The following is a 10,428-nucleotide window of genomic DNA, read 5'->3' on the forward strand; positions in this document are numbered from 1 at the left end:
AAACACATATAATTATAAGCATCTGGTACTTGACAAAGGTACCAAAAATATATGTTGAAGAAAAGACAGCTTTTTAAACAAATGGTGCTGGGAAAACTAGATATCTATATGTAGAAGAATAAAATTATATTCCTGTTTCTCACCCTGCACAAAAGTCAAATCAAAATGCATCCTAGACTTGGAATTAGACCAGAAACCTTGCAACTGCTATAAGAAAACCTAGGGTCAACATTCCATCATGTGGGAGCAGACACCAGCTGCCTCACCAAGACCCCTAAAGCTCAAGAAATAAAACCAAGACTAAGTGGGATGCCTTTGAATCAAAAAGCTCTGCCTAGCAAGGGAAATGACTGAGTGAAGAGTGAGCCTACAAAATGGGAAGAAGTCTTTGCCAGCTATTCCTCTGACAGGGGATTAATACCCAGAATATATTAAGAACTCAAAAAATTCAATGCCAAAGAACAAATAATCTAGTCAACAAAATAAGCAAAATAACCAAACAAATTTCTCAAAAGAAGAAACACAAATGGCCAATAAATACACAAAAGAATCTCCAACATCTCTAGCCATAAGCAAAATGCAAATCAAAACTACACTAAGATTTCATCTCATTCCAGTGAGAATGGCATTTATCAAGAACACGAATAATAAATCCATGTGAGGGTGTAAGGGAGAAAGTACACTGATATGCTGTTGAGACTGCAAATTAGTAAACCACTCTGAAAAGTATGGAGATTCCTCAAAAAATTAGGAATGGAACCACCAAATGACCCAGCTATCCCAGTTCTTGGTATATATCCAAAAGGTTTAAAGTCAGGATAAAACAGTGACTCAGCCACATCTATGTTTTTAGCAGCATAATTCACAGTAGCCAAGCTATGGAGTCAATCTAGGTGCCCTTCAATAGATGAATGGATTAGAAAAAAATGTGGTATATATACACAATGGAGTATATACTCAGCCGGAAAGAAGAATGACACATTGTGGCATTTGCTAGTAAATGGATGGAACTGGAGATTACAATGCTAAGTGAAATAAGCCAGTCCCCAAAAGTCAAAGGTCAGATGTTGTCTCTAATATGCAAAAGCTAATCCAAATAGAGGGGGCACAAAAAAAGAATTGACAGATCAGTGGAGTAGACCAAGAGGAATGAAGGGAAGGTAGGAGGGATAGGACAGGGAACAACAGCAGAATGAATCTGGCTTAACTTCCCCAAGTACATATATGAATATGTCAGAGTGATTCTCAATCTCATGTACATCCACAAAACACTCACTCAAAAAAAAAATCAATTAGTAAAGCGATCAGTAAAGTTGAGAGATGGGAACAAGGGGAGGGAGGAGGGGAGAGAAGGAGGAAGTCTAATAAAATCAAAGGTGGTATTTTATTATATCCAAATTTAAAAATCCATTAAAATATTATAAATTGGATGAAGAGAAATAGCTATTTTATGCAGGGAACTGGAGGAATATAGTTTGAGGGATTTTTGAAAGCTGCATACTCTTTGGTCTAGTGGTTCCAGTTAGGGTCCTTCCCTGTCTCAGCACAGACACATAGTGTCCAGGTGTGTGCAGGAGTATTCTCTGCAGCAATGATTGTTGAACAGTTTAAATTTCTATCAGTAGGACAGGAAATCAAAAGAAAAGGTCCACTAATGTGGAGATTCCAAGGAGTATTTTCAGTGTAAAACTAAAAGGCCGGTTGCAGCACAGCATGCCATTGTGACCATGGATGCCTTTGCCAGTGGGTAGAAAGGCATGAAAGGGTCACATGCAAATCCTGCAGGGAGGTGAGCAGAAGCTTTGAAGTCTCTGTTGTTTGAATGTATTCATTTTTGTCTGTGTATTTATTTTTGCCATCCTAGGGATGGAACCCAGAGCTACATGCATGCTAGGCAAGCACTCTACCACTGAGCTACACCCTAGTCCCATGAGTGTATTTGAAAAAATATTCTAGGGTGCAACCTCAAGTAAGTGGCACTTGCACCCTGTGGGGGCAGCAGTTAAACAGTGGTTTCCATTCTGGTGAGGACAGGTCAGAACATGATGCTTCCTGCTGGGCTCAGGGCCTGGCCCCTCTCACACTCTGCTGGTCTTTTGGTTCTTTATCTGTTGCAGGTGGCTTGTGCTGAAGGGACTCTGTACACACTGACAGTGCCTCAGCTGCAGGTGGTCTCCAAAGTGACTTTGTTTCCCAGTCCCTTTGTGAGCCTCCTCTGCTCACCTGACCGACAGTGGCTGTTTGCATCTGCACACAATTCAGACCTAGGCCCAAAGGTCAGTGCCTAGGGAACCCTTTCCTTCGGGGAGGCCTCGCCTTGTGAGAGGAAATAGAGGGTCTGGCCTCTGGAGTTGCATCCTATGAGCTCAAGAGCTGCTTTGTGCTTAAGACCAAGCCCCATGGCTGGCAGGAGTGAGCCCTGTTGCTCCCAGGAGCCACATTCTGTGCGCAGGGGGCTCTGTTCCCAGCAGTCACGTCTGCTTCTAGCAGAAGGGACACTTGGAAGTCCCTGGCCCTGGAGAGCGCTGTTATCTGGCAGCCATGCTGCCTGTGAGCTAGAAGGAGCCAGCCTTGCTGGGGAGGCAGAAGTGTTCAGATGGAACAGGTTTGGGACCTTAGTGACATACTGGAGGAAAACTTCTAGAGCCTTTGGTGGTCTGAGAATAGTTTCAATGAGAGAATGAGTGAGGGGAGCATTTGGTGTCTGGAAAAGGAAATGGTGGGCATGTCTTCAGTACTGCCCTCTTCCTGTGCCATAATGTTGAGTCCCAGTGACATGCATGCAGAAATGGCTTTCATTTGCCAGGGGATGAAGCACTTTTTTTTTTTGTTCAGGGGATCAAACTCAGGGGCACTCTACCACTGAGCTATGTCTCTTGCGCTTTTTCTTTTTTGTTTCGAGATGAGGTCTTGCTGAGTAGCTGAGGGTGGCCTCAAACTTGTGATCCTCCTATCTCAGCCTCCTGAGTAGCTGGGATTACAGGCATGGGCCACTGTGCCCAACAAATAAAATACTTTTTGAGTGACAGGGTTTGGACTGGGAAATTAGATCTTAGTAAAATATAGACAGTTGGTTAAGGTCTTGTGGAGAAGGAGGACAGAGAGAGAACAAAAGTTGTTGCAGAGCAAGAAGTAGGGTGGGGAGCCTCAGGACCTAGAAGCCAGGGAGGTAAGTGGTCAGAGAACAGACAGGTGCAAAGAGGGCATGGAGGGAACTACCAGGAACAGGCTGGGGTCTATGGGAGGCCTAAGGAGTCACTGAAGAGATATGCCAGGGAGATATGTGACATCAGCAAAACATGACAACAGCTGGTCACAAATAGAAATGCCATTTATGTGATGGATCTGTCACACCAACACCAATCTTAGTGGGAATGGCATATCAGGATGTTTCCAGCAGGGCCAGACATAAGCTGGGATTAACCTGAAACAGCTTGGTCCAGCCGGGTGTGGTGGCACGCACCTGTAATTCCAGTGGCTCAGGAGGCTGAGACGGGAGAATCGCGAGTTCAAAGCCAGCCTCAGCAAAAGCAAGGCACTAAGCATCCCAGTGAGACCCTGTCTCTAAATAAAATACAAAATAGGGCTGGGATGTGGCTCAGGGGTTGAGGGCCCCTGAGTTCAGTGCCCAGTTTAAAAAAAAAAAAAAAAAAAAGGCTTGGTCTATTCATAGCCTGGAAGGAGGGTATGCGGTGGCACAGGCATACAGGCATTGTGGGGTATGCAGACAGCCTGGTGCCCTGGCCAGGCCCGAGATGCAGGAGTCAGGCTGGGCATGGGAGGTTTTCTGAGTGCCCAGGGTCCGAGAACCACTCCCTCGTCTACACGGTGACCATTCAGGGGTATTTCCCCAGGTGTTCTACACTCAGTCCTTGCTGCACCCATCGGAAGATGAACTTCCTGTTTCTACCACCCTCACTGTCCGGTTGAGTTCCAAAGCCTGCTGGGCCCCTGATGAAGCTGCCAGGCTGATTGTTATGCACAGAAATGGCAGTGTCAGGCAGCTGGTTGTCACTACCTTTGAGTTAAAAGCCATGAAATCCAGGGACAGAGTGAGCATTCTGGGTAAGAGTCCCCCATGCTGGCCACGGTCTGCACATCACCAGCATCACAGTGTGGTGTTTCTATGGCGGGTTTCCGCGTCTCTTTTGAACACTTGTTCCTCTCTCCCAGGGGTGTAGCCCAGCAGAAGTTACATTGTGACTTTATGTCCTGGTGGAAAGATGGTGCACATGTTGGGCCCCCTTCATGGTCCTGAGATTCAGACACTAATACACGTCCACAGATTCTCCGCCCCAAGTGATCTTCCTGCTTCCATTTATTACTACCTTTCTCTTCCTGATTATGTCAAAGCCCCTGCTCTCAGCATCGTGTACAAAGATGAATAAAAGCTAAAATTACTTTCTTCCCCAAGGAGTTTCTAGTCTAGTAAGAACCGTGACCCTCCCCGCTATCTCCTCTATTTCCTAGGCCCCACATTACTCTGATAGGCCTTGCTTTTGGTTCTTGGCATTTTTTTCCTTTGTATTCTTTCGTTTTCATATACTATGACTAAATTTTGCTCTGAGCTTCCTGGCAGTTGATGAAAAAAGGGAAACAGGATGTATAATATGTGCCTTGTCTGCTATAAGGAAACACACAAATTCTTCTTAAGAGGTAATTTTTTTCCTGTATAAAGGAATGCTATGCAGTATAATGAACTGTATCTTAAAGAGGAGTTTTTGGCAGATGTCATACAGTTGTCCCGTGGCCATTTCTTCTATCACTCTGTCTTAGAAGGGTATCTTCAACTTCTTCCCTTCAACCAAGGGAAGAGGTAAAGGGAGCCCTGGTTCCCTGAATGGTTCTGTGTACCACATGCTGTCAGTCATTCCCATAAGCATATGGCATTGAGTCCACCCTCTGTGATTGCAATGTTATAATCACTATTCTGTTGCTGATGAACTGGAGATTTAGGGGAATAAATGCATGGATCAGGGTTGAGTGAGGGTCTAACTGCAAAGCAGTGGAATAAGTGTGCCACATCATCTTAAGTGATATCTCTGATAACTCAGAGAAAGCCAATCCGTGTTTTTATTCCAAAAAGCACAACAGATGGCCAGTTTCCTCTTGCCAGATGCCATGATGCCTCCTCACCTCATGCAGAGCCATGGCTCTCAGGTGATCCTGCTGACCTCTGGGTCGGAACTGGTTCTCTTCACCATACATGGTCTGCAGCTTGAGGCCTTCCGGGACCACCAGAAGCCCATCACATCCCTATGGGTGGTGAGTGCAGCGTTCCCTGCCCCTGCCATGCTCTCCTGCAGGAGCCCACACCGTGGCCTCACTTGACTTCCTCTCAAGGGCCCAGAGCGAGTCATCACCTCTTCCTTCGACCTCTCTCTGCGTGTCTATACGTGGAATAAGAAAAGTAACTTCCCAGCCCTCAAGAGCTGCTATCACTTGCTTGGGGGATCCCACAGATGGGCCAGGTAATTGGCTGTGTTTCTTCATGCTGCCTGTAAAAATGGGCTATGTGGCCTACAAAGCCATGTTTCTGTTTTGTTTTGGAGACGGGGGTCTTATTGTGTTGCTCAGGCTGGCCTTGAACTCCAGGGCTCAAGCACTCCTTCTTCCTCATTGTCCAAGTACCTGGGACTACAGGCCTGTGCTATCACACTTGTCTCAAAGAAGTTTTTTAAAGGAAATGTTGGAAACGGTGTTAACAGGACTTAGTCATGTGCCCATCCTGCCCCTTACTTACTGGACGTGAGACCAGCTTCTGCATGCTCTGCTGCCTTTTCTGTTAAACGATTGCTCGCTCTAGGTATATATGTCATCTCCTGTGATGCACAAAACAGCCACATGCAGTTGGCATCATCCACAGGTGAGAGACAGGCTGAGAGATGTGGATGATTTGTTCAAAGTCCCACAGGGATTGCATGGCCAAGCCCAGGTAGGACCTTGACTCTGGCCTTATGAAAACTCGACTGGACCCATGAGCCCTTGTGGTTCAGTCTCCTCCATTCAAGAGAGCAGTGGAAAAAAAAAAAAAAGAGCAGTGAGCCTGTCCAGAAATTGATAAAATTAATTCTAAATTCTGGGGAAATGACTTAGATTTGCCCAGATTATATTAGATGCTTCTCTTTAAAAAAGTATCTTAGAACAGCTAAAATCACCATGATCCAGGCTGATACTGTCAGGAGGGTCCAAATGGTATTTCCACTTAAGAGTGTCCCAGTAATTTGCCAGTTGTGACAAATGACTGTAGGCCCAGAGTAAGCAAGAGATAGAAAGAGGGCTGGATGGGGTTGACTGGGTGTGAGAAAGCACAGAAGGCTGAGGTTGATCTTCGTGAAAGAGCTTTTACTGTTTAAATATTGACCCTTTTTCAGATTAACACCTGGCATGCCTTTCTCTTTGCAGAGGATTTAGTCATGTGGAAAGTGACATCATGAGCATTGTGGGTGTGGAAGTCAGAAGCACTGGAACAAGTATTCTGAGATCATATTGCTTCAAAGTTCAGTGTGGCCAAAAAGCTTGCACCGGTTGAAACTATCTCACTTTGGGAAAGAGCCTGCATGGCATATAAAAACTAATGATGTTATCAGTGTTGGGAAAGGAGAGTCCTTCTCACAAGTTTACTGTGTGTCAAGTGCACTGTGCTCTGTGACTTTTAAATCCTCTCATAACAGGCCAATGAAGTAGGTACTATCTTCTTTGTTTTTCAGACAAGGAAAATAAAATACAAAAGGCGAGTAATTAGCCATTATTATCCCCATTTCCAGATGCTGAGCAACATGCCCAAGATTTTTCAGATTATTGGTGGCAGACAGGAGTTGAGTAAAATTCTGAGGGTACCAGAAAGCCCATAATTAAATTATTAGGATTATAAGGGTTTATTTTATCTAAATATACTATGAACTGAGTATTTTTAATTCTAAATTCTGTTTTACGAGCTTTAGACAGTTCTTGCTGTCACATAGATGGATTTGTGGTACCCTGTTATATAACCCTAGAGCTGCCATTTTTTTGTTTTGTTTCATTGGTACCCGCTCCAGTTGGTCAGTATGGAAGCCTGGCTGGGTTGGTGGGTGTATCATTCAGAGTTCTTAATTGTAAGCAACAGGAGCAGACACTGACTGAAACCAAACAAGGCATACTGGGTCATTGGGAAAGTTGCACAAACAAGAAGGAACAGAGGACGGCCAGGCAGCAGGAGACATGCATGTCCTGCTCCAGCAAGTCTGACTTGAACCACCCCTGGGCTTCATTTCCCTCAGGCTCTGTGCTTTGCTACCACTGTTCTTCCTGTTTGTCACTGAATAGGCACTGTGGCCACCACAGAAACACTTCCCAGCTGCTCTGTAGTATGTGAACTAATTGGTTGGGACTTTGGCAGAATCAGTGCTGTAAAACATCAGGCTAAGACATTTGGGGTAAAAAAAATGTGGGGATATTATCACACTGGCTCCTTTTTTGCCTCCCTCGCACAAATGAACTCAGCCCACACAAGAGAAGACACAGAAGAAGCTGCTACACTCACCAAAACATCAAAGTGAGTAAACCTATTGCAGTAGGCAGAGTCCCAGACTTTAGGGATGAGGCACTCTACCTCTTCTACTCAAAGCTATGTAAGAGAAGAGGTCAGGGCATTTGGGCATCATAGAGTTATGAAAATAGACTTTTCACAGAGGAATTGGGGTGTTTACACAAAGCCTGGGACAAACTTAGGGACAGGTTAGAAACATAAAGACTGGGTCCACTACTTGGGAGAACCTGCCGAAGAGAAAGGCCACATAAGAACTGGAAAAATCCACTTTATTGGGTCTCTTCCTGTCGTGTGGCAGGGTCTTCACAGTGGTGGGTACTTACACAAGTCTACAACAGGCACAAACCTCCATTAATGTTATTGAGGAATGAACAAAACACCTTTCATAGCCTTAGTTCATTTTTTGTTGTTATAACAAGATCTGAAGCTGGCAAATATACAAAGAAAAAAGTTTTGTTTAACTTATAATTCTCATGCTTGGGAAGTCCCAACAGTAGGGCACCAAGATACAGCAAGAACACCCCCTGCCCCAGCTGCATCACAACATGGCAGAGGAGTAGAAGGAAGTGGGCATGGACAGAAGAGCACATGTGTGAGAGGGGAGAAATAAGAGAATGAGCTGAGAAACCTTAACTCGTAACAGCCTATTCTCAGTACTCTCTCAATTCCCAAAGATCTGACCTCCTCCTTCAAGTTAACAGTGCATTAATAAGGTCAGAGTCCCTATGAACTAATCGCTTTCCACTAAGTTTCCACCACTTCTAAACCACCACACGGAGGGCCAAGATTCCAGCACATGAAACATTGGGGAATACACTCAAACCATATCCATAGCCTTTGGGAATGTCACAAGTTATACAGACAGATTGAGGTTCCCATTTTACTGCATAGCAAAACTAACAATGAACATTACAAAATAAGAGCAGCAGATTACAGACAAAGACATACTAGGCTTTTTAAACAATGGCTATTGAGGGAACATTGAGGACAATGATCTCTTAAGTCATAAAAACAATGCCCTTAGTTCTGATTACATTGTCTACACAATACTGTGGAGCATGATGTTTTGGATAAAACACCATGTGGTGCACCTACAAATACTGGGAATTTCCTTTACAAAGTATGGGACAAGATAGCCCAGTTGCTATGGTGATGCCCTGTTTATAAAAGGCTCTGTGCAAAGCACAGAATCTTGGCCTAGATCTCAGAAGCCAGTTCCCAGGAATGGAGGATTCTGAGCATAGTCAGATAACTACAATGTTTCACCAGATCTGCTAACTTCAATCCTGCTTGCTTAATAGAAACTTTGAATAATGGGCTTCCTGGATGCCACATGAGGCTCCTAGCATTGCAACAGTGAAATAGCTACAAGAATGTTTCTAGCCCCATAACTTTCTAGTGCATAAAGAACAATGCCTCTGCAGTCTTTAACTTCCTGATTATGAGACTATATATAATAAGCTTGCTGGGCCAGCACTTCGTCACTGTTTCTCCTTCAGAATGCAGTATTCCACCTGACCCAGCTTTCTCACTGTGTCTATGTGTTGTTTTTTTCTTAATTCCCCATTGCCCCTCACTAGTTTCTCAGTTTCAGCCACGCAAATCATGCACAATAATCACCCCAGATTTAAACTCATAACAAATAGGGAGATAACCAACAGAGATGCTATGACTTCTGCTAATAATCATATTGGATACAACATATTTACAGTTTTAATGGACAGGGGAGCCCTGCCAGGGTTGCTCACAGCCAAGGAACCATGGCTCTTCCATCTTTCCCTTCACCTTCAAAGACTGAACAGTTTCCCCTTGATCCCAACAAGGCACTGGTGCAGACCATTGACTCTGGGACACTTCTCAACCTGTATCTGTTTATCATCCACTGTAAGCTGAGCACAACACCCACACCACCCGCCACTATCTGGAGAGACATCCTCAGCTGCCATCCACGTGCTGTGTTCCACTACAGATGCTGTGGAAAAAACAATTCTCAGGATGCGCAATACTACCGGTGTGATGCTCCGGATACAGCTCCCCTCCTGGATGTAGATGACCTGTAATTTTAACCCCTTCTCTGTTGCTGTGCCTCTTCTTTACCTGAGGAGTTACCACATTTGCCACTGTCAACTTCATGTCCATCAGTGGGTCACCATAGTCTTGGTCATCTGCACCCCTACGACCGATGACAGCATGCCGTACAACATAACAGGGACACACAACATGGGTCAGTCTGGGGCAATGGGACCACAATGTTTGTCACCTGGGTTGGTTGGTCAACAACTGAGGCTGGATCTCTTCCCATCTCTGTCAGTGTAAGTCATGCAATAATGTACACCCTTGTAACTATTGGTCTCTTTTTCTATGAATTATAATGATTTTCTCCTCCTATACTATTAATTATAATGATCTTTTACCTCCTATACTACAATCTCCATTTACTGGGGAGAAAAAAAAATCTCACTGAGTTGCCAAGGACACATTACCATGGACCTCATCTGTGGCTGCGAGGAAGACTATGAATACTAAATAATATTACCTGGGCAAGGCGTATCTAAGAAATCGGTGAATACAACCAGTTTAAGAATTCTCCACAACTTAATCCTCTCACAATGCCAACTACAACTATTACACAATAATCTGTGGAAATAGGCTCTACAACAATGAATGCTGCTCACAGAATAATCATATCACTTGGGTGTTGCAGCAAAGATAATTCTCATAAGAATGTATTTGATCAGACTGATGGAGTTACCTACTGTTCTGTCTGCATGGGGGTTTCTCCATCCAGCTGCTTGCATGCAGCTATTATAAAGTTTGCTAGGCCTACCAACACCACCCACAGTAATGACTTGGGAAATATTTGAGGGAAATCATCATCCAATGTTAGTCTTCTGGGG

General features: G+C 44.4%; 1 protein-coding gene across 5 annotated transcripts in view; it reads left to right on the plus strand.

Moving 5' to 3' along the window:
* The window catches only part of LOC107157615 (F-box/WD repeat-containing protein 12-like), a 37,064-nt gene extending 27,113 nt beyond the window's left edge, over positions 1–9,951 (plus strand). For 3 of the 5 annotated variants that reach the window (XM_015503956.1, XM_015503957.1, XM_048800299.1), the window contains exons 6-10: positions 2,118–2,276; positions 3,855–4,065; positions 5,087–5,265; positions 5,344–5,471; positions 6,406–9,951. In XM_015503956.1, coding sequence (XP_015359442.1) covers positions 2,118–2,276; positions 3,855–4,065; positions 5,087–5,265; positions 5,344–5,471; positions 6,406–6,532 — 804 coding nt within the window. In that variant the 3' untranslated portion in view covers positions 6,533–9,951. Of the gene's footprint in view, positions 1–2,117; positions 2,277–3,854; positions 4,066–5,086; positions 5,266–5,343; positions 5,472–5,806; positions 5,936–6,405 lie in introns of all 5 variants that reach the window. The other 2 variants (XR_007346473.1, XM_015503958.2) reach the window with 2 other exon arrangements.
* Positions 9,952–10,428: the final 477 nt, after the last annotated feature.

The sequence above is a fragment of the Marmota marmota genome, unplaced genomic scaffold (genome assembly GCF_001458135.2).
Source record: "Marmota marmota marmota unplaced genomic scaffold, marMar, whole genome shotgun sequence".
In the NCBI taxonomy this organism is placed as follows: domain Eukaryota; kingdom Metazoa; phylum Chordata; class Mammalia; order Rodentia; family Sciuridae; genus Marmota; species Marmota marmota.